General features: G+C 34.3%; 2 protein-coding genes across 2 annotated transcripts; both read left to right on the forward strand.

Annotated features, from left to right (window-relative positions):
• The first annotated feature begins 6115 nt into the window (after positions 1 to 6115).
• LOC110377500 (circadian clock-controlled protein daywake) lies at positions 6116 to 12602 on the forward strand. Its single transcript, XM_049847791.2, has 5 exons — positions 6116 to 6276; positions 10360 to 10579; positions 11030 to 11163; positions 11603 to 11758; positions 12125 to 12602. Exons 1-5 carry the CDS (start codon positions 6216 to 6218, stop codon positions 12274 to 12276), a joined length of 723 nt encoding a protein of 240 aa, XP_049703748.2. The 5' UTR covers positions 6116 to 6215; the 3' UTR covers positions 12277 to 12602.
• A 1944-nt stretch (positions 12603 to 14546) lies between these two features.
• On the forward strand, positions 14547 to 19727 carry LOC135117062 (circadian clock-controlled protein daywake-like). The gene is made up of 5 exons (XM_064035434.1): positions 14547 to 14703; positions 17232 to 17451; positions 17919 to 18049; positions 18370 to 18525; positions 19513 to 19727. The coding sequence occupies exons 1-5, from the start codon at positions 14652 to 14654 to the stop codon at positions 19662 to 19664; spliced, it is 711 nt and encodes a 236-aa protein (XP_063891504.1). The 5' UTR covers positions 14547 to 14651; the 3' UTR covers positions 19665 to 19727.
• The last annotated feature ends 290 nt before the right edge of the window (positions 19728 to 20017 follow it).

Genomic DNA, 20017 nt, shown 5'->3' on the forward strand with positions numbered 1-20017 from the left:
GGCTAAGAAAAAAATATGTAAATATTAACTGGAAAAGATCACAGTGACAGATCAAAATATTTTAATTTGAATGACATCATTGCTCCTTTTAGCTTTATCCTTCGGCTAGACTTCGCAAATTATAATTTATAGAGGCTAAGGCTAATACAAAAAACCTAGTAAGTCGGTACTTTTGGACCGTAAATCTCAATTTTGTTTGCTAGAAAAATGCTCCAGACGTGTTTGTCTGAAGTAAGTATAACGAAAGCAGAAGATAGCTACATCTGAGCGTCGGGAATTCTGTACCTACGCGAATATTTTTTTACTTGAATAAATACTTACCTAGTTGGTGAGATGCGATGCTAAACCCATTTCAATTTGTAATCTTACCGAACCAAAATTACTCTACTTGCACCTTTTAATAAGGCATAAATCTTCACGAAATGCATTCAGTATTATAAAAACCTTGAGTCTTAGACCATAGCAACTCTTTTTTTATATATAGCATCTAGGTATCTAGGTACTTCTTTTTTTGGAGCATGGAAGCGGCATCACTTCGTCAGCATTATATTAACTAACGATGTATCAAAGCAATAAATTAAACAATGGCATAGAAAGTGACGAAATTCTATTTGATTGACCATCTGATTACTTAACAGAAGGACCATGACCTTTTGGTGAAATAATTATAGTGCTTTCATTATGAGATACTATAGTATGTCAAGTGGGTTTGTCAAGCAAATGTTCATGCAAGAAATAATGGCAATGACCGAAAATGCGTAAGTTTCAAAATCATCTATATTCAGAAACAAAAAATAGAAATCACTGTTTTAAATAACAGGCAACATTTGTGTAAAAAAAGTTTTTTATTGTTATTGTCTAATCTTATCAAATAATAGTCAAGGTCTTTCGTGGTCGGCCTGATTTAGTCGATTGTTTTTAATAAAACCATACCTTGAACGGAGACCACAAGTAAAATGAGTGCCTGTCGCACGCATTTTACTTGAATGGTCACCTAATATAATTCTTATCGTAGGTATGTAAAGATAGAAAACACGGTTAAACAAAATAAAATCTGAGCATAACGAGTCAGCAACTTAGAAGTTTTCCAAAGCTTTTTTTTGGAAGTCTTCCAAATCCGCTAATAAGGTGGCTAAGTTCACGCTAGCCACGGAACTTCTTCACGCATGTCGTTGTTGCGAGCATGGCATGATTTCATCTTAATAGTTATTTCTACTGAGAAAGCAATAAATAGTTAGTATCATTTGGCTTTAATCTTAAACATTATTAAAAAACGATAAAAGATGAATATAGCCTTGACACGCCATCGGACATAAAACATGCTCAGTTTTTGCGCCTGCAATCTGGTTTTCACAGTCAAGGGTGAAACGTGCGTGTTATGTATGTGACATTGCAACCGAACAAGAATAAGCTTAATGCTATTTCTTTGTATGATGTAGATTAGACTAATCTTAATGAGGGCCGAGTCTAGTCTGTTTTTTTTGTATGTGATGATGGCCGCTTATGGCCAGGAGGACATCGCGGATGTCCTCATCTAAAGTGATTAGCCAACTGTGCAGGACATATTGTATAGTGCACAAGCATTTGCACACACAAGCGAACTAACTATTCCTATCCTCTCATAGCCCGATGGGATGGCAATCCGACACCACCTAAGACAGATCAGGCCATTTTCTTTGTAGGTAGGTTACGTGATCCCTCATAGACGTGTGGTTTGATTTAGAAAATTATTTTACTTATTTATTTATTTATTTATTTATTAGGTTCACCAACGAATGTTTACACTAATGCATGAGTACTTATATAACTATTAACAAACAACAATTATTTTTATATGTACCTAAGGGTAGTCGAAACCCCACTGCCACCAAATCAGTGTCTGATGATAGAAATCTAGATAAATCGAGGGCCGACGTTACGTTTTAGACCCTGGTTAAACTGGAAATACATGTTTAGCGACGATATAAAACACTGGTACAAAACCAAATGAGTTTTTACTGTCGTTCCGGGCTACACAGACACGAAGTTCAGTTTTGAAATCTCTTCGAAGGGTCTATTCTAAGGTACTGATGAGGTGGAAGAAAATGCTACTTACTACAAGTAGATACTTTACAGAAGAATAAAAGTAAAAAAAAAACCTGTGCATTTTAGAATATTCAAAACAACCTATGTATGTAATACAATACGGATTGTATTGTATTACATTCACTCACTTATAAAGAAACAGGTAAACCTGTTTCTGTTTCAATAGGATTATATTGAAATATTATACCTGCACTGATCGGTACCTACCCGTACAGGTTTGTCTGTACCGGTAACCTGTTTCTTTATGTAAGCACCCTTAAACAGGTCACTAGTGCACTCACGGACTTGCACGCAAAACTGTGATTTATTTCTATTTAGGTATTTATATTTCTTTTGCTTATTGTACTTTTCCTAACAAAATATGGCCACAGATAATAAATAGTTACTTTGGCAGACAATTGACATCGATTTGATTCTGGCGAGCTCTTTAGGCTACGATCGTTTCTTTATAATAAATCTCCCTAAATTTTGTAATCAATGAATAAACCTAATCAAATATGACGTGTGTGCCTGTCAACGTGAACACTACAATGTAGAGTAATACTTATTTAAGTAATACAGTTTTCGCGAATAATAAGTAATTCGTCTTTATTTGATCGGTTATATAATATAATGACCAACGCGGCTGTGCAATTTCAAAACCTAGTATCTGACAAATTTAAAAAAAAGCGTGTTTTTGCATTTTTCGACCTTATAGACCATTCTCCACATACTAGGATAGCAAAAACTCCCAAAAATTTTACAAAAACGAAGTTACACAAAGTCGGAAACCTAGTATCTACAGTAAACGTTTTCAAAATGCAAAAATTACAAGATTAAAACATAGTATCTAACATCAACCATTTTAAAAACCTAGTTAGTGCTTGTAGTTACTTGGATATAAAATGGTTCATGTAGATACTAAGCCAATGAAATGGTTGTAACAAATGTCAAAACTCCCGCGCAACTTTAGTATGTGAGAAGAAGTCGTTGCAAGTGCGTGTTTTTGTCTCTAAAAATGAGCAAAAATCAGTTTTATAGGTCGAAATTGATCTTGAGTGCTTTAAAAGAACAACATGGTGAAATTTAAGTACGCTTCAGTGTATAATATTGTCAAGATTGTTTGTTTTCCAAGGTTTTTTATGAATAAAAGGCATTTTTTTTAAACGACGTCAAAAATCATCAAATGACCCCTCCCGCTGTGGGTTAGCAGCGAGTGTCAGACTCTTACTGACCAAAAACCGTCGTGTTCCGTCGTGGGCCTTTTATTTGCCAGAGCCACGGTATCTCTTTCGAACAACCCGCAGCCCCGGCAGGCCTTGGCCCTGCTGGGCCCCGCTGGGGTTGCTGACATCTCTTCGACACGGGTCTGTCGTGTAAGCAGACAGAGGGACGCTGAGCCACCCGAACTCACCTCCCACAGACCCATGCCTATGGTGGCCGGGAGTCATCTCGCGACACCCGGCGCCCGTGGTGTCTACCCGGTCCAGCGTGGCGGCCGGGATGAGAGGTGCGAACTCTCTGACGTTCCGCCGCCTCCTTCTCGAGCATGACTGCTTCGCAGAAGGAGGCGAAGGCATCCCATTCCCTCTCGCTCCGGACCATGGCCTGAACCAGGGCCGGACGCGAGAAGTCGCCGCCGCCTAAAGCCTCGACGAGTACCCGGCGGTGCCCTTCCCACGCAGGGCACTCCTGGACTGTGTGGTCCACTGTGTCCTCGGGGCTGTCCGCACAGTGGTGATACCCGGGCGCCTCCTCACGAAAGATTCGATGCAAGTACCTCCCGAAACAACCGTGTCCGGTGAGGACCTGCGTCATGCGGTACGTAAGGGCACCGTGACTCCTGCCGAGCCACTCCTCAAAGAGGGGACTTACCGCCACTATGGTGGCGTGCCCTGTACTGGGTTGCGACAGTCGTTCCCTCCAGGCCACCATGAGATCGCGCCGGAGCTCCGCCCGCTGCTCGACAACTTGCCGCGGCAACGGGGTTTCATCCCCGGGGCTGAGCCTCCTCGCGCCAGTCGTACAGGCGCAAGAAGACTCTCGCCTCCAGATCCCACGGTGGCAGTCCGGCTAGTAGGCCAGCTGCTTCGCGGGAGATCGTGCGGTACCCCTGGATTAGCCTAATGGCTATCACCCTTTGGGGCACGTTCATGTAGTGTATGGCCCGCGGCCATACCGAACGTTATGAAAAAACACAATCCCTTGACCATGCCAACCTTAAAATATATTCCAAGAGGCATTAAAGAAAGTAAAAAGAAAGGCATAGTAAAATCCTTATTACAGCTTATGCCAATGAACAGAAGGGAGTTTTGGCAAAGTTTACCGATCAATAATAATTCAGTTGATTTAGTTTCTGGTGGACAATTTTTAATAAGCCAATAATTTATTTTATTTGAATATTGTTTTCAAATATTTTGAGTGATTATTTTTTTTTACTGAGAAAAAGAGTTTTTTTTTATCTTTTTCATTAAAACTGCTTATCACTATTTCGTTGTTTTATTCTATTGTTTCTTACTAGGTTTATAAAAGTGCATTTAGTTTCTACTCAGTAAATTCAGACCTAAATGAAAACAAAGCAAGTGATCTTACTAGGTTTTGAAATTGTCACACTCAAAAAGTTAGAACTAAGAACACAATTTTTTTATTAGTAACTGCTCCTCTACGTACATACTTGGTGATAGACGCATTAAAACACTTTTTTTTAAAACCCTGTTATCTCCCTCAAATTTTGCAATCACTCCCAGGACGGTACGACTAATATTATTGAAACGGCAAGCTGTCAAAGATATGAAATCGTTTTTCGGCTCTCCTATAAAATTTGGTTTTGTGCAGATACTGGGTTTTGATATTTCGCAGCCGAACGGCAGAGTATACCACCTCGGAATTTATTGTCTACCTTCTAGATTTAAATGTTAATTTAATCACTGTTATTGAGCAGTATTTTTATAATTTTAGAATTATTTTTTGACATATAGGTACTATAAAGAGGAAAAAAAATGTTTGTTTGTTTATACCATTACAGCCATTACAGTCTTTCCATATAAAACCAAATATTATTACCTAACCCATTTTTTAAATTCTTGCGCTGTTTTTTTTTCTTTTTTTTAAGAAAGCATACACTCTTGCCGAGTAACATAGGCTATAAGTATTTTATACTGGTAAGGCCACCCCTAGCTCCCACGGGACGCGGATGAAACCGCAGGTAAACCGCTAGTAGGTACCTATTTAATAACAACGACTTATATGTAGAACTGTGAAATACGCGAAAATCGCTGTACTTACATGATTTTCTCTGGAACGTTCCTATCCCCCCTAGCCTAAAGCGGGATGCATATTTCTGACTTAGGTACCTACCTATATATTTTATTTTTCTTTGGAAAGCTAGTGAAATGGCGCAAAGGAGTGGAGGTGTTATAAAATGTACATAGGTAGTTCATTCAATTTTGTCTTTCCCATAATACAAAAAAAATATAGCTTTTATTTGCCTTTTAAAATTGTATTTTTTTTGAAGATAAACCAGTTTAATAGTAGGTAGGCAGTTACTGATGGGATCAATGTCAACTTACATATAATACTTGTATCTAGTGTTATTTCTCATGCATTATTATAGCCTATTAGGTCTTTAGTGCTAATGAGCTTCTAGTTCCGTGACATTTTGGACAAAAAAGTACCCGTTTTATACGTGATATGCTAATATACATTAGCACCTCTTAAATTGTTTAATTGGTACCTACTTATTTTATAATACATAATTTAGAAAAAATCTTTCAATATATAATTGAAAGAAAAAGTTGATTTTTTACAATAAAATTCTTATTTTTACTTTTATCACAAAATTCATTATAAAAAACAAATTGTTTATTCCGCTATTTTTAGGATAAGATAAATGACTCATTAAAAATACCATACTTATATAATATATATTTTTCTGCATACGATTCTATTTTTAATTACTGCATTCATTACTGTGGCAGTCGTATAGAACTTCGTCGTATTAATTTATTAATCTATGAAGTTGCATGATGATGAGATTAACCGTGGCCTTGGTAGGAGTCTCAAAAGTTTATATATAACAGAAGTCGGTCTAAGGCTACTATTTGTACCGTGACTGAGCTTTCAATAGGACTGTGTAAGATAAGTTAATCACAATGAGTGCTCTCTTTAATACGTTTGTTTTATTAACGCAAATAGCAGCTATATTAGCAGCGTGTAAGTGTTATTATATTTAATTTATTTCTTAAAGTTAAGGCCCATTATTCGTTAAAAGAAATGAGTCAAGTCTCTGCTTTGAGATCAAGTTTTGCCAAAATAATTTTTAATATTGAAAATAAATATGCGAAAATTAATAAATTGTTATCAAAATAATAATTTAAAATACATTCTTACTTAAACCATCTTACCTTGCACTCTGCAGGAGTACTGACTTTCTTCTCAGATAAGATATTATTCCAATAAAAAGTAGCTATTCTTTGGGTAAACCCACAAAGCGAAACATCACGGCTATCGTACCTTCTCGATTTTTTTTTGCAATAATATTTTAATCTAACATTATGGATAAATTTTGAATGTGTTAATTTTATTTTGAATACCGTTAACCGAAATTACATCATCATAGATTAAAATAGCATCTCAATAACGGTTAAAAATACCTTCGTTTACCTACAACATAACCAGATTAGTCATTCAAATTCATGTAAGCAAGTAGTTAAAATAAAGTTCCGTTTTGAGTATTGTAGGTATACAAGGTTGTTGATAAAGTATGTATTATCAGTATTTACTGATTTAGCTTTTTCAAAATCATTATTTTCCATTATTGGTATTGCCGTAGTAAGTTAGGTCAACAAATATTTGGATCGTATTTGTACCAAAGAAAATTTAAACGAATGCGCTGTCCGTTGTGTTGTTAGCATGTGAACTAATTATGGAATTATAGGAAAGTGGCAATTTTCACAGATTTCAACTATCCAACTGAAAAAAGTATAAAAGTGGCACCGTAAGCCTTCTGAGCAACACTGATGAAAATTGGTTTGCAAATCTATCAACGTCCATAGAAATTGATAAAACTTTTAGTATTTTCTGCTACCAACAATTTATTCTACATTAGTTGGTTCTTTGACGTTCTAAGTTTACACCCAGATAAACTTTGATCCTTACAAAGAAGTGGTTTACATACTTTGTTGACTAATGCCGATATTTATCACTACATAGTATAAAACAAAGTCGATTTTTCTGTCCCTATGTCTCTTTGTACGCTTAAATCTTCAAAACTACGCAACCTATTTTCATGCGGTTTTTTTTAGTAGATAGAGTGATTAAAGAGGAAGTTTATATGTATGTATAATAACATACATTAAATAGTGGGGAAATACTGTTATTCCGTGCGAAGCCGGAGCAGATCGCTAGTTTGTTTATAAATTAAAGAAAAAGTCTTAGCGGCTTTACTTCCTGACTGAATGGATCACTTGTCAACTTTTTATTACTCTGCCGATTAAAGTTCCAGACATATTTTCGAATACAAACCAACTTCTATTTTTTTTTATTAATCGTATTTTGATCATAATATCACGAGACTCTATTTGTTTACCATTTATTAATATCTGTTTCTTTTTTATACCTAGATTATTACGACGTATTTCTTTGATTGTGAATCACTACTAAATTCTTGTTGATTGTCAACGCATTAATTAATTTACTGTGGATTTCCAACATCTAGATTTTAGATAATCTATCTAGATTTGCGATTACTGATCGAATAAAATCTTTTTTAATGCATACCTACTTTTAAAAACATCAGAAGGAGTTCCAAACACAACTATATGGTAAAATGTCACTTGTTTTTATTACTGCACGTGTATTAAATTATCTAGATAAGTGCAAATGCTAGGATGTAGCATTTTAAGGCCTGTTTGAAGTCTCCTCACGTACAAATACGACACACGTTCGTTTGTTTTAGATATTTGTGGTCATGGCCGCCGAGGTCAGATTGCACTGTTCTTGTTTACCTAACTCGTTATTGTTGCTAACTTTATTAAACTTTTGTTTGGAAACTCAAATGTGAGCAAAAGATTAAATATTGCAGTGGCGATAGTTAAGCTATCGTACTGTCTTTTATATAAATATTTTTATCAACTGATACTGCACTTTATCGTGACTTTTTTCAGTCATTTTGTTAGTCTTCGGCAAATAAAACTTGTAGGTATTTCCGAAGGCTAATATTTCGCCAACCGTTGATACTTCATCAAAGAGAGACCCTAGGGATATTGAAAATAGAGGGTCTATGATTTTGTTTCTTAGAATAATCCGTCCATTCCATGCTTAAAACTTAGGTTTTTATACCAAGTTAACTGGGAAAACCTTACATAATGCTGCTGTGAGACCTATTATTCTAAGCGCGTAAAGGTCTGGTTGAAAAGGATTTGTTACCTTTAGCAAAAGTTGGCTCCGCGCCATACAATAATTTCGTGTTCAATGTAGTAAGTACTTAGTCCATTAAATGGTAACTTAATGAAAGATTATTGTGAGATACCAAAAAATGCCCCTAAGTACTGGTACAATAGGCGCCAAATGACATTCAATTCTAATCCTGGCTGAAATGATTTTTTACATCTATTTAAGGAGAAAAAAAAAATATTTATAAACGAGATCAATGTCATGAATAACAAAATGTAAGTATGTCATACTTCAGCATATTTTTCTTTTGTTTTCCTGCAAGATTAGTATCTAAATGTAACCAGTTTAATTAGAAGAATTGTTATGGAACATGACAGACGAAGTACCTGCATTGTTGCACGTTGTACTTTACAACATAACGACCCATTACTACATTAGTCGAAAAAGAGATTAAGCGAATATAGCAACTGGCGTCTATGTAATTAAACCCTCATTAAAATATATTATTTTGCCTTTTTGCCGGCGCTTATTTACTAGGTACAGAAAGTAATATATAATTAGTCTTACAAAGTAAGAAAAAAAAAAACAAAATTAAATACTATTTTAAAATTTGCCATGAAAAACCGGTCCAAAAAATTACACTGAATATTTATGACTTGATATTTTTTTTATTTTTAATCAAAAAAGGCTAACGACTTTTTGATACAAAGTCGCCAGCCTTGGTTTAGCATAAGTAAAAAATCTTAGATCTTTTTTTAGCAACTAGGATACAGCTTAAGACCGAATTTAGATATTACGTTAGCAACTACATTTTTTTTTAATAGATAGATGATCACTCACTCATCTTAGTGTGCAAATGGGACGATTGCTTATTCTATCCTCAGCTATGAAATTGTTTTTAAAGACAACAACATAAATATTCTCTAAGCCTACATTAAAACAATCTTATATATAAAAATGAATGCTGTTCGTTAGTCTGACTAACACTCGAGAACGGCTGGACCGATTTGGTTTTAAAATGTTTGTAGAGGTCCAATACAGGGAAGGTTTAAACGATACATTCGCGGGATCAGCTAGTTTAATATAAACGTTGCAAAATAATGCTCGTATTCGTGTTAAAGTTCTTTGTTTATCCATTCAAAATGCAGGAAAAACAGACTCGTAGATTAACAAAGGAAAACATTAATACAGACCAAGTATTAAACAAATGTCTAAGAATTACAGGTCGTCTCGTAACATCAATTAAATTAACCAGTTTAAGCTTTTTATGATCAATGTATCTGTTAAGCTGTGAGTGGCAATTAACACGTTTATGACTTAGTTTAATAGTTTACCGGAATTATAGTGCAGTTAATACAATTGCAGATATCTAATTAAAAATAATAGATTAAAATAAATCCAGCGTAATTTGATTCTGTACTATTAATTCCTCTTCAAATAGTTTAACTCCTTGTATACCTACCGGTGGCGCGGATCCACGTAGACACAATTGATTTTCTATTGTTCTCTAATTAGCGACATATGAGAGGTTAAGGTACTTTTTCAGTAAAATATTTGCCCTTTACAATTAATTCTTGTTTTGCGTATTTACTACAACTATTTACGTTTTGCGTATTTACTAAATAGCGTAACACAGCGTTATAGGCCAGTTTCGTTTAATACAAGATGGAAGACAGGTTATCCCCATTCTTCATTTTCTAGGCCATGTTCCATCATTGCAGATTTGTGAAAAAAATAAGAAGATTTAAGTATGCTTAAAAGGAAACCATGTAATTAGGGTTTTAGGAGGCCAATTAACTAGTTGACCAAAATAACTTTCTTTTGATCATGAACAAAATAATTGAATTTAAATATAAATAGTTACATGGAAGCATTTTCCGATGATTTTATGTTTTTTTTCAGTACCACCGATACAAAAATGCCAGTTAAGTGATTCAAAATGCATCAAAGCATCAGCACAGAATGCCATAGCGGTGTTCTCCGCTGGTGTGCCAGAGTTAGGCATCGAAGTGTTGGATCCTGTCCACATCAAGGTCATCAAGATCGACCTCTCTGGTTTAAAGCTAGTGCTCAGAGACTCTGACATTTTTGGACTCAAAAAGACTGTGATTGATAAGCTCAGGTAAGTTTTGGTACTATTGTTCCGTGGTTTCTCGAAGTGTTCCATCTTCCTCGCTTCAAAACGTAGCTTATTCAAATAATTTATTTCAGACATGTGTCCATAGTGTTAGTATCTCACACACAAGATTATTATTCTTCTATTATTAAATAATTATTTTTAATTCAACACGAGATTTGCGCTTCGCAAAATATTTAGTACCTAATTATTATGGTTACTGGGTATCATGCATGTACTTTATAACACCTATATAGGTATCACTCATGTTCACAATAAATATTTGAACTTTGAAGTTCTACGTAGCTTCATCGTTTTCAAAACACGCAACTAGTGTATGCCTCGACAATAGCAAATAGTCAGTGCCCTTTACATGATTTTGGGTACAATGTACAGGGTAATGGAAAATAATGGAGCTTTAATATAGTTACTAATTTGAAACTATTTTACTTCCAGCGTTGACACTGGGAAGAAACAGATACAGTTCAACTTCCATGTAGCCCCCATCGAGTTGAAGGGCAAATACAAGGCTAGTGGTATGCTGCTCATTCTGCCAATCAGTGGAGACGGTGACATTGATATTAAGATAAGTAAGTAATCATTATCATCAGTCATTTCTCTTCCACTACATAGTAAGGGCCTACCTCTCAATGAGAAGGAGTGAGTGTTAACGACCATGCTAGCGTAATGCGGGCTAGCGCTTTTAGACTTTATAGTCCAGGTGCTTCTAGGTGCCTTCCTTCAGCTTTGCTTGTACCAATTTACTGGTGTCAAGATAGATAGATAGATATACTCTTTACTATGTAAACCAATTAAAAACAACAACAAAAAACTAACCTAAAGATTCAAGTATATAGTTTTCGAGCTATTATAAAAATATTCACGTGACTTTGCCGTTCTGAAGTCAGCCATACGATGCCTTGTGCATATAAATAACAACCAAATTTGGACAAGCAAAGCTTCTCGATGACAACGCATCGAATCACTAAAAGCCAAAATATATTATGTATGTTCTAATTAATTCTACAGAAAGTATCGAGATCGCCATGACTATGCCATTTGAGATCGTGAAGAATGAACAAGGCAACGATGCGATAGAATTAAAGAGCTACAAATATACTTTTGAGAATAACGAGAACACGCACTTTAAGTTAACTAACCTGTTCAATGGAAACAAACAATTGAGTAAGTATACGAACAAATATTGCCAGTACTGTTTGATCGAGTTCCTGGTACTTATGTGAAGAAGGGTTTTTTTTGGCCACGGCAACAACTCATGATCATGTTGTTTGATAAATGTTTTGGTTCTTATTAATTTTTTGTAGTTTTTTCGGAGTTCCGAAGACACGACTCTCGACTCTGTCTAGCTTTTCTTTTTCATGTACAATTAGCTCATCGGATTTTTTCTGAGGTCCTATTTTTCAGTAACCCACATATGTATTATAAAGTTATATTCACATTGATTTGGAACCCTGTGAAAGAACACAAGAACAAGCCATTTGGGAATAGTATGAATTTTTAAAACTAATCATTTTTTTTCTGAAATTACAGGTGATGCCATGCTCTCATTCATGAACGAAAACTGGAAGGCTATTTCACAGGAGTTCGGCAACCCGATAATTGAGAAACCGATACAAAAAATATATACTGCCATCAAAACTTACCTACGGTCACAAGCCATCGCAGAAATCACTAATGTTTAGTTCTTGCCAAAAAATAGTATCTAGTTATTGGTTGAATAAGTCACCATCCCATGAGTCATCCGATTTTTTAAATATTGTCTCTGCATCGTGGACGGTGAATTGAAAAAAGTTAAGATATAATGATATTTAAATATGCTTTAAATATAGTACTTTTAATTATTAAGAGAATGTTAAAAAAAGTTAAACCCACATTGAGTCAATCCCACCATCACGAAAAAGCGAATATTTTTATATCATATTAAGTGAGACGGTATAATAATGTTATGGTATAAATGAAATTGTTAATCAGACATTAACAAATACAAAAATAAAGTCTATTTATTAAATCGTTGTTTTTCTAAATAACCTCCTTTTAAATCCTGACCCTACCTACATGGGAAATATCAAAGCATTAACATACAACAGTGCTGATTCCTACTGCTATTCTTTTCGTACAGGCGTCAGTTTAAAAATAAGCATAGAATTGATATAATATAATATAGGCGTTAGATATCACAAAAGCTTTAGCATAGCCGACCTTGACTAAGGAGGCAAAATTTCTAAAAATTAATTAAATATATAATTTTTTACTTTCGTAGATTATATAGTTTGTCTGGATGAGATTTTTTGAATTAGGTATAGGTATGTATGTACAATCGTATTTTTGCGTACTAAGTATTTGAATTATAAAGAAGTAGACAACCCACAAGCTTACATCTTACTCCCTTGGTTTCACGAGGATTCCATCAGTAGCCCATCTGTTGTAGGTGATGTGCTATCAGGTATTAGCTTCTGAAGTCGATATAGCTTGGTCGAGGAACAAACATTTTCAATCTTTCACATTTTATAATATTAATACCGAAGATAAGTAGGATTACGTAAATAAAACTTAGGACAACGATCCGTAGGATTATAGCTTCATCACCAACCTGTAGTAGAGTCATAATATGACTACAGCTACAATTTGAAAACAACTATAACTTTGTGCTTCCCTTTAAAACCAACCTGTATATGTATATACCATCCAATTTCTAGATCTTAAACTGTCTCGTGGTAACTAATATAATAATAGACAAAAGACCGTTAAATTAACTGCATTCCGTTATTCTCCGGAAAAACTTTTGCAATAGTTTTTTCCAAGAATATCCTTACTTGGTCTGCAGGTCTGCTATTATGTTAATTTAGCACATTAACAAATCTATTAAAAAAAACGTACTCCCTAATTGTAATGTTACATTGTTTACTGCCGCCGACATAATTGTCATAGCGTGATGTTGGTACCAGATGATACTAGTCTAGGTACCAGTTGTTAGATGAATATGTTCAGAAAAATCACTAATTGATAATGCCTTAATTATAGAACCTACCTATATTTTTACTATCAAGGTTCTGCCCGAAATGAGTCAATGATAAATCATCATCATCATATCAGCCAATTAGCGTCCACTGTTGAACTTAGACCTTCCTAAAGAATGCCAACCATCCCGGTCTTGGGTAGCCGTTCCTTCCACTGCCCGCCAACTTCTTCAAATCGTAGGTCCACCCCTTGCAGCAGTTCTATATATATACTTCGTTTACCTAGAGCGGTCTCCGCTCTATCGACTGTCCGTCCGTTTGCAGACCTGACTATCTACAGTATGAAAAATAGAAACAATAAATTAAGGATTTATTTATAGTTCCACTAATGACAATTTTTATATTCAAATTGTATTTTTCTTAAAAATACAATGATTCCATGCGGAAAGAAGAAAATAAAAATAAATTATAATGCCATGAACTTTGGTCAGATGTAAATACATTTTTCACAAGAATAAATTGCTTTTTACAATAGTTAATAAATACTAGTTGGTTTTTACGATTTTGCTCGCTACATTTAACCCCGATATTGACATCCGTGTTTCCTGAGGTTTTAATCTAAAGTATATATTTCTATATCGCAACAGAATCAGTTTTGTGTTTTACCATTAATAGTAAAGGTTTATAATATTATTTTGAGCCGCAGTTTATAACAGTGGGCAGTAACTCATCCCCCGAGCCTTTTTCCCAACTATGTTGGGGTCGGCTTCCACTCTCTCACTGAGCAGTAACTGTCATTATTAAAATTAAAGCTAAAAAAATATGGATGGACAGACAAACAGATACAAAATAAAATGAATATAGCCATCAACTATGTTTCTTTACATTAACACTATTACTTAGAATGACCAGTAGCAAAAATTGTAGGCATTCGTCCTTTTTTTGTAATTGCAAATAATTATTGCAATGATATTTAATTTACGTAATATACATACGTAATTAGGGTCGGTGACGCGGTATTAGCTAGTATATTAGGTGTTTGTTTCCAAGTTCATTATCAGTTCCAAGTTGACTGTTAGAGAGTTTGTGACAAAGTGAAGATGTTTAGAGTGGCGTGTTTTGTTCTTGCGTTTGGTTTTACTCAGTCAGCAGGTAAACATTATTTTAATCGACTTAAAAAAGGAGGTTCTCAGTTGGACCTATACCTATGTTTGTATCTATGTATGTGTGCGATTATATATCTCATGTTTGTATGAACCGATTTTGAGACAGTTTGAGGCTGACTTAGGGGTGTTTTAGGTATAATTATTGTAGCCGGTTGTATTTTTTTTGGGAAAATATTTTGTATTTCAAATACGAGTGCAATACAATAATAGAAAGTAAAAAGAATTGTAGATGCAGGTGTAGTGTATACCTACTCACGTGTTTTAAATGTCTAGTTTTAAAAAATGGGTAGTCAATTAAAAAAACTAAAATTAAAAAGTGGTACTTATGCTTCAGGGGAGAGTAAATAATTTCCAGAGTCCAGCTATGATGATGGTTTGAGCATTATTACAGACGGATGGCTAAATATTATTGAGAAATATAATATGAACTGGGCATTTATTCATTTGTTCATAATTAATAATACAGAAATAAAATTATTAACTTTATTTTAATTAAGCCTCGGATAAAATTTTAGTTTGATAATTATTAAGTATCAGATTTGTTAAGCATTAAGCTAATTTGCTAGACTCAATCAGGCTAATTTTATTAATTTTACGAAAAGGACCCTTCAATCAATTTGCACTAACGCTATACTTAATTATCTACAAACAGCTCTGACTTAAGGTTTCTTTTCTATAGGAAGACCTTTTTTATTTTATTTTTATTTATGAACTTGTAACTTACCTTTTCGAAGGTTAGGTAGGTATATATATATATTTTAATCCCCATAATTGAATAAAGTTTAATTGTTGATTATATAATTATGGAAATTGAAACGAAAACAACCTCGTTCGACCGCATGCGGATAAAGGATAAGTTACAACATAATTTGTATGTAACTGCAATACGATATTTTATTTTCAATTTTACACATGTTTGTGGCTCTTAGATAATATTAAGTAGTTATTACATTACATATAAAACTCTCTCAAAACAAAAAGACGTACAACGATATCATTAGAAATACGGTAAATAGAAAAATAAAATACAGGATGTTCCTTGATTTTTTCTGTGGTTCTTCTATTAATGATAAGAGGCCTTGCGCCTTAGGGGGAGTCCAAAAGAAAGAAGTACATACATACAGTGGAACAACCTGTACAAAATAATTGTATTTGTGGTCAAGGGAGTTTTACTAGCAGTGAGGTACTTTAAGATGATAGAACTCTGTACTATTTTTTTTAGTAGGTAAATGTAAAAAAAAAAATATAACAAACCAATTGTAACATTTAATATTCTACAAAAGGAACTGTTTTTGCACAGTTTTTGACAGACTTAAAAAAATGCGTTTGTTCTCAATTTGCATTTTGCTAATTTAAAATTTTTAGATCATAGTTTAGATCATTAAAGCAGGGCGAACGAAAAAATTTACTAAGTTAAGTTTAAAAACACAGTAATTTATTTCCCAATCATAAGTAATGTGGAATTAATCGGCACAGGAATTAATTGTGATTTTGCGATCATTAAGTGGGACCCGTTAATTAATTTGTTTGGTCATTTGTATGGAATTAGAGTGTTCTTGCAATTTGGCGTACGTGACACTTTAGGTGTACACACCATAAGTTAAATGGTTGGGACGATTCGTCATAATTGTGACGTCATAAGATTTAATTTACGAAGGCTATTAAAATTTGTTTTCAGAGGAAATAATTATTCTATGATAATTAATGTTACTTTGAAGCTCGTTTAGACTTCGTTTATTAGGAAGGGGAGACAGGAATTAATTCAGCGCATAACAGCAAATATTTTTACATAGATTAATTGCAGAAATCTGGATATTAACGAATTAGAATTTGGGAGCCCAAGGTTTTACAAATGTGAGTCCGTTAGAGACATATCAGCAATAATGTGAGAAATATCAATAAGTAGCGTAAATAGCTTTTGCGATTTTTTCAATACATATATAAGTATCTACTTATGCATATAAACTTAAAAATAGTTTTACTTCGCCTAGAACAGCAAATTTTATTAAAACAAAAATGTATTTACGTGAACACAATAAAACAGCTCTGTCATTTGACACATACAATAGTCATGAATAATAGAATATAATTTATATAATCGGTCCTATTTTTACTTATTAGTAAATCCAATTAGTGTCTAACATCGGGACATTAGTACGTAAGTGATACGACATTGTGTCAGACACGCGATGTATTTTTACCGACATAAATTATTATTTATGACATCCCTAATAATTATTATAATCGTATTAGTCATAGGTACTTCGCTGCGAAGCTGTTTGTGGTGATATTTTTTTCTGTAATATTAGCTTACGTTCAGTATCTTTAAATTCAAGCAAAGAGGCAGTTTCTTAACTTAAAAGTCCTAGTACTCCTATTGGTAGTAGTTCTCTATTTAAATTGGAAGCCTATAAATAACAATACATCTACTTAAAACAAGAAGCTAATGTGAGCCTCTTGTAAAACCGTAAAAAAGACGTAACGAAAACTATAAATATTTTTTCCTGATCGCAGTATTACCAGTTGAAAAATGCAGTCTCGAGGATGCGGCCTGTTTAGTACCAGCATTTCAAAAGATGCTTCCAGTGTTCATGGCTGGAATGCCAGAGGCCAATGTAGAAGTATTAGATCCCATGGAAATCGAGGACCTAGCTTTTGAACTAGCTGGACTTAAGTTCACGCTAAAAGGAGGCGTTATGAAAGGATTGAAGGCTGCCACTGTTGATAATGTAGAGTAAGTTATTTACATTTTAGAAAATAATTAAGTAGATTTGTGTTTTCGTGAACTTTTAAAAAGAATGTGTCAATCTCTGGAAGTGTGTTGTAACCGATACAGGAACTCATCATCATCTCCCGAGCCTTTTCCCAGTTATGTTGGGGTCGTCTTCCAGTCTAACCGGATGCGGCTAAGTGTACCTACCAGTGTTTTACAATTAGCGACTGCCTGTCTGACACCCTCAACCCAGTTACCCGGGCAACCCAATACCTCTTGGTTAGACTGGTGTCTGACTACCCGTAACGACAAGGACCACTTATGTTCAATGACAGCCGATATTGGAACCATAACCAACTCATAAAACTTCGATGGTTTCATTAAAGTATTCCAGAAAAATTGCGACTAAGTCAGTTTTACTGTAGAAAAAAATTACATTAAATATCAAAAGATACCCTTTAAATGTTACTTATTTTATAACTTTCTAGATGGAACACGAAGAAGAAATTCTTCGCAATTGATTTCCACTTGGATACCTCTGTGAAGGGTCACTACACTGCAGATGGTCGCGTTTTGATTCTACCCATCACTGGAGATGGCCAGATGAAACTGAAATTGAGTAAGTTTTTTTTTTAATAGCAACCTTTTTTATCCAGTAGGTATACAGATTACAGGGGCTTTAATTTTGTTGCATTTCCTATACGCTAGAAATAATTTTGAGGATTCAATGACGTTTAAATTTAGAATAATCCTACTTATATTATAAATGTGAAAGTTTGTGAGAATGTATGGATGTATGTTTGTTATTCAATGACGCAAAAACGGCTGGACCGATTTAATTGTTTGGTATATAGATAGGTGATACCCTAGATTAATACATAGGCTACTTTGTATCAACACACCGAATTTTTTTAATTCAATAAAATCTGCTATTTCCAGAGAATCTTCAGATCAAGCTGTACATCCACTACGACATAATTAAGAACTCTGATGGAAAGGACGTGATCAAGCCAACGAAGTACAACTTTGATTTCGACGTCATCGATCACGCTCATTACCATCTATCCAACTTGTTCAATGGAAATAAGGAGCTGAGTAAGTATCGTCTGCACTTGAGCATATGAGGGTCAATAACCTATATAAAAAGTCGTGCTAGCCTAGTGGGTAAAGAACTAACCTCTCGAGTATGACGGTCTACCAATGCAACTTTTCTAAGTTTGTATGTACTTTCTAAGCCAAATCTTGGACACCAATGGCTGATAAAAAAGGTGAAGGAAAACATCTTGAGGACACCTGGACTATTTAGTCCGAAATCACCAACCCGCATTGAGCAAGCGTGGTGATAAATGCTCAATCCTTTTCCGTCTAAGAGGAGGCCTGTGCCCAGCAGTGGGACGATAGAAAGGCTGTTACAGTTACAGTTACAATAACCTATGAGCTTGTTTTATGGTGCGAAGAAATGGCGTTATCAGTCGATTTTTCTGTAACATTTCGGGGATAAACAACCTTTTGTTAAAAGAAATTATTGATTCTATAAAGTATTGTGATATCGAGAATGGTAATGGTAACGATCAGTTCTGAGCAATAGATGACTCAACATTATTTATTAAAGCAAAGTACAACAATTTATTATACGGTTCAGAAAAACAGAAAGCTTTATAAAAGTGAAATTGGCTTGATTAAATTGTATCAGCAACCTTTGAATGTTGACAATGGATAAGGCATTAATCTTTGTCAGGCGTAATAGATGGCGCCACATATTACTTTTCGTATGCCTTTATTTGATTTAAATCAATGCATAAGCCAACTTGACCAGCAAACTTTTTATTGAGTTTTTGGCAGTGCTCGCAATTTTTTCATTAATCATTGTTCTATTAACACGACAATGTTATTTCTTCTGAAATGAACTTTTGTCGTCTAAGAACCAACCTGTCAAAAAACGCCCGACGTTAATCGCGCAAAATCAAAGTAATATTAAAATGACTATTAACTCTATATTACTTACCCCATAAACTCCCTATAAGATTAGAAGAACAAATATATGACCGTTTAAACGAATTATCTATTTATTTTATATTCCAGGTGAGGCAATGTTGTCATTCTTGAACGAAAACTGGAGGCAAATAGCGCAAGAATTCGGCAGACCCGTCATAGATGCGACTGCAAAGAAAATATTCAAGAGTATTGGAAACTTCTTCGAAGCAATGCCGATTGAAGAAATAGCCAGTGTTTAATTATTTAGTACAAATGAATGCCTGTATAATAGCTTCTGATTAAATAAATTATGTTGGTGTTTATTTGGTTGTTTCCTTTTAAATGGACTCATCATCATCTGCCTAGATAAAATTTCGCCAAATATAAATATTCTTCTAAATGACTAGTTTTTGATTTATATCATTATTAATAAGTTATTATTAAGATTCATTGTATTATAATACTTTAGCTACCTTATTTATTTACCTCAAGATCTGTACATTATATTTTAAAATAAACTAAATCTATATCTACATAAAAAAATAAAACAAAACTAATAAAGGCCGTCAAAAAATTGATCCTCATCGCTGTCACCCGGTAGTGTACCCAAAAG

This window comes from Helicoverpa armigera, chromosome 7 (assembly GCF_030705265.1).
Source record: "Helicoverpa armigera isolate CAAS_96S chromosome 7, ASM3070526v1, whole genome shotgun sequence".
NCBI lineage: Eukaryota > Metazoa > Arthropoda > Insecta > Lepidoptera > Noctuidae > Helicoverpa > Helicoverpa armigera.

Coding starts and splice junctions, on each gene's coding strand:
- LOC110377500 (XM_049847791.2), top strand. CDS start 6,216: ATGAGTGCTCTCTTTAATACGTTTGTTTTATTAACGCAAATAGCAGCT. Junction 11,164..11,602: donor TGACATTGATATTAAGATAA/GTAAGTAATCAT, acceptor TTAATTCTACAG/AAAGTATCGAGATCGCCATG. Junction 11,759..12,124: donor CAATGGAAACAAACAATTGA/GTAAGTATACGA, acceptor CTGAAATTACAG/GTGATGCCATGCTCTCATTC.
- LOC135117062 (XM_064035434.1), top strand. CDS start 14,652: ATGTTTAGAGTGGCGTGTTTTGTTCTTGCGTTTGGTTTTACTCAGTCA. Junction 14,704..17,231: donor TGGTTTTACTCAGTCAGCAG/GTAAACATTATT, acceptor TCCTGATCGCAG/TATTACCAGTTGAAAAATGC. Junction 18,050..18,369: donor CCAGATGAAACTGAAATTGA/GTAAGTTTTTTT, acceptor TGCTATTTCCAG/AGAATCTTCAGATCAAGCTG.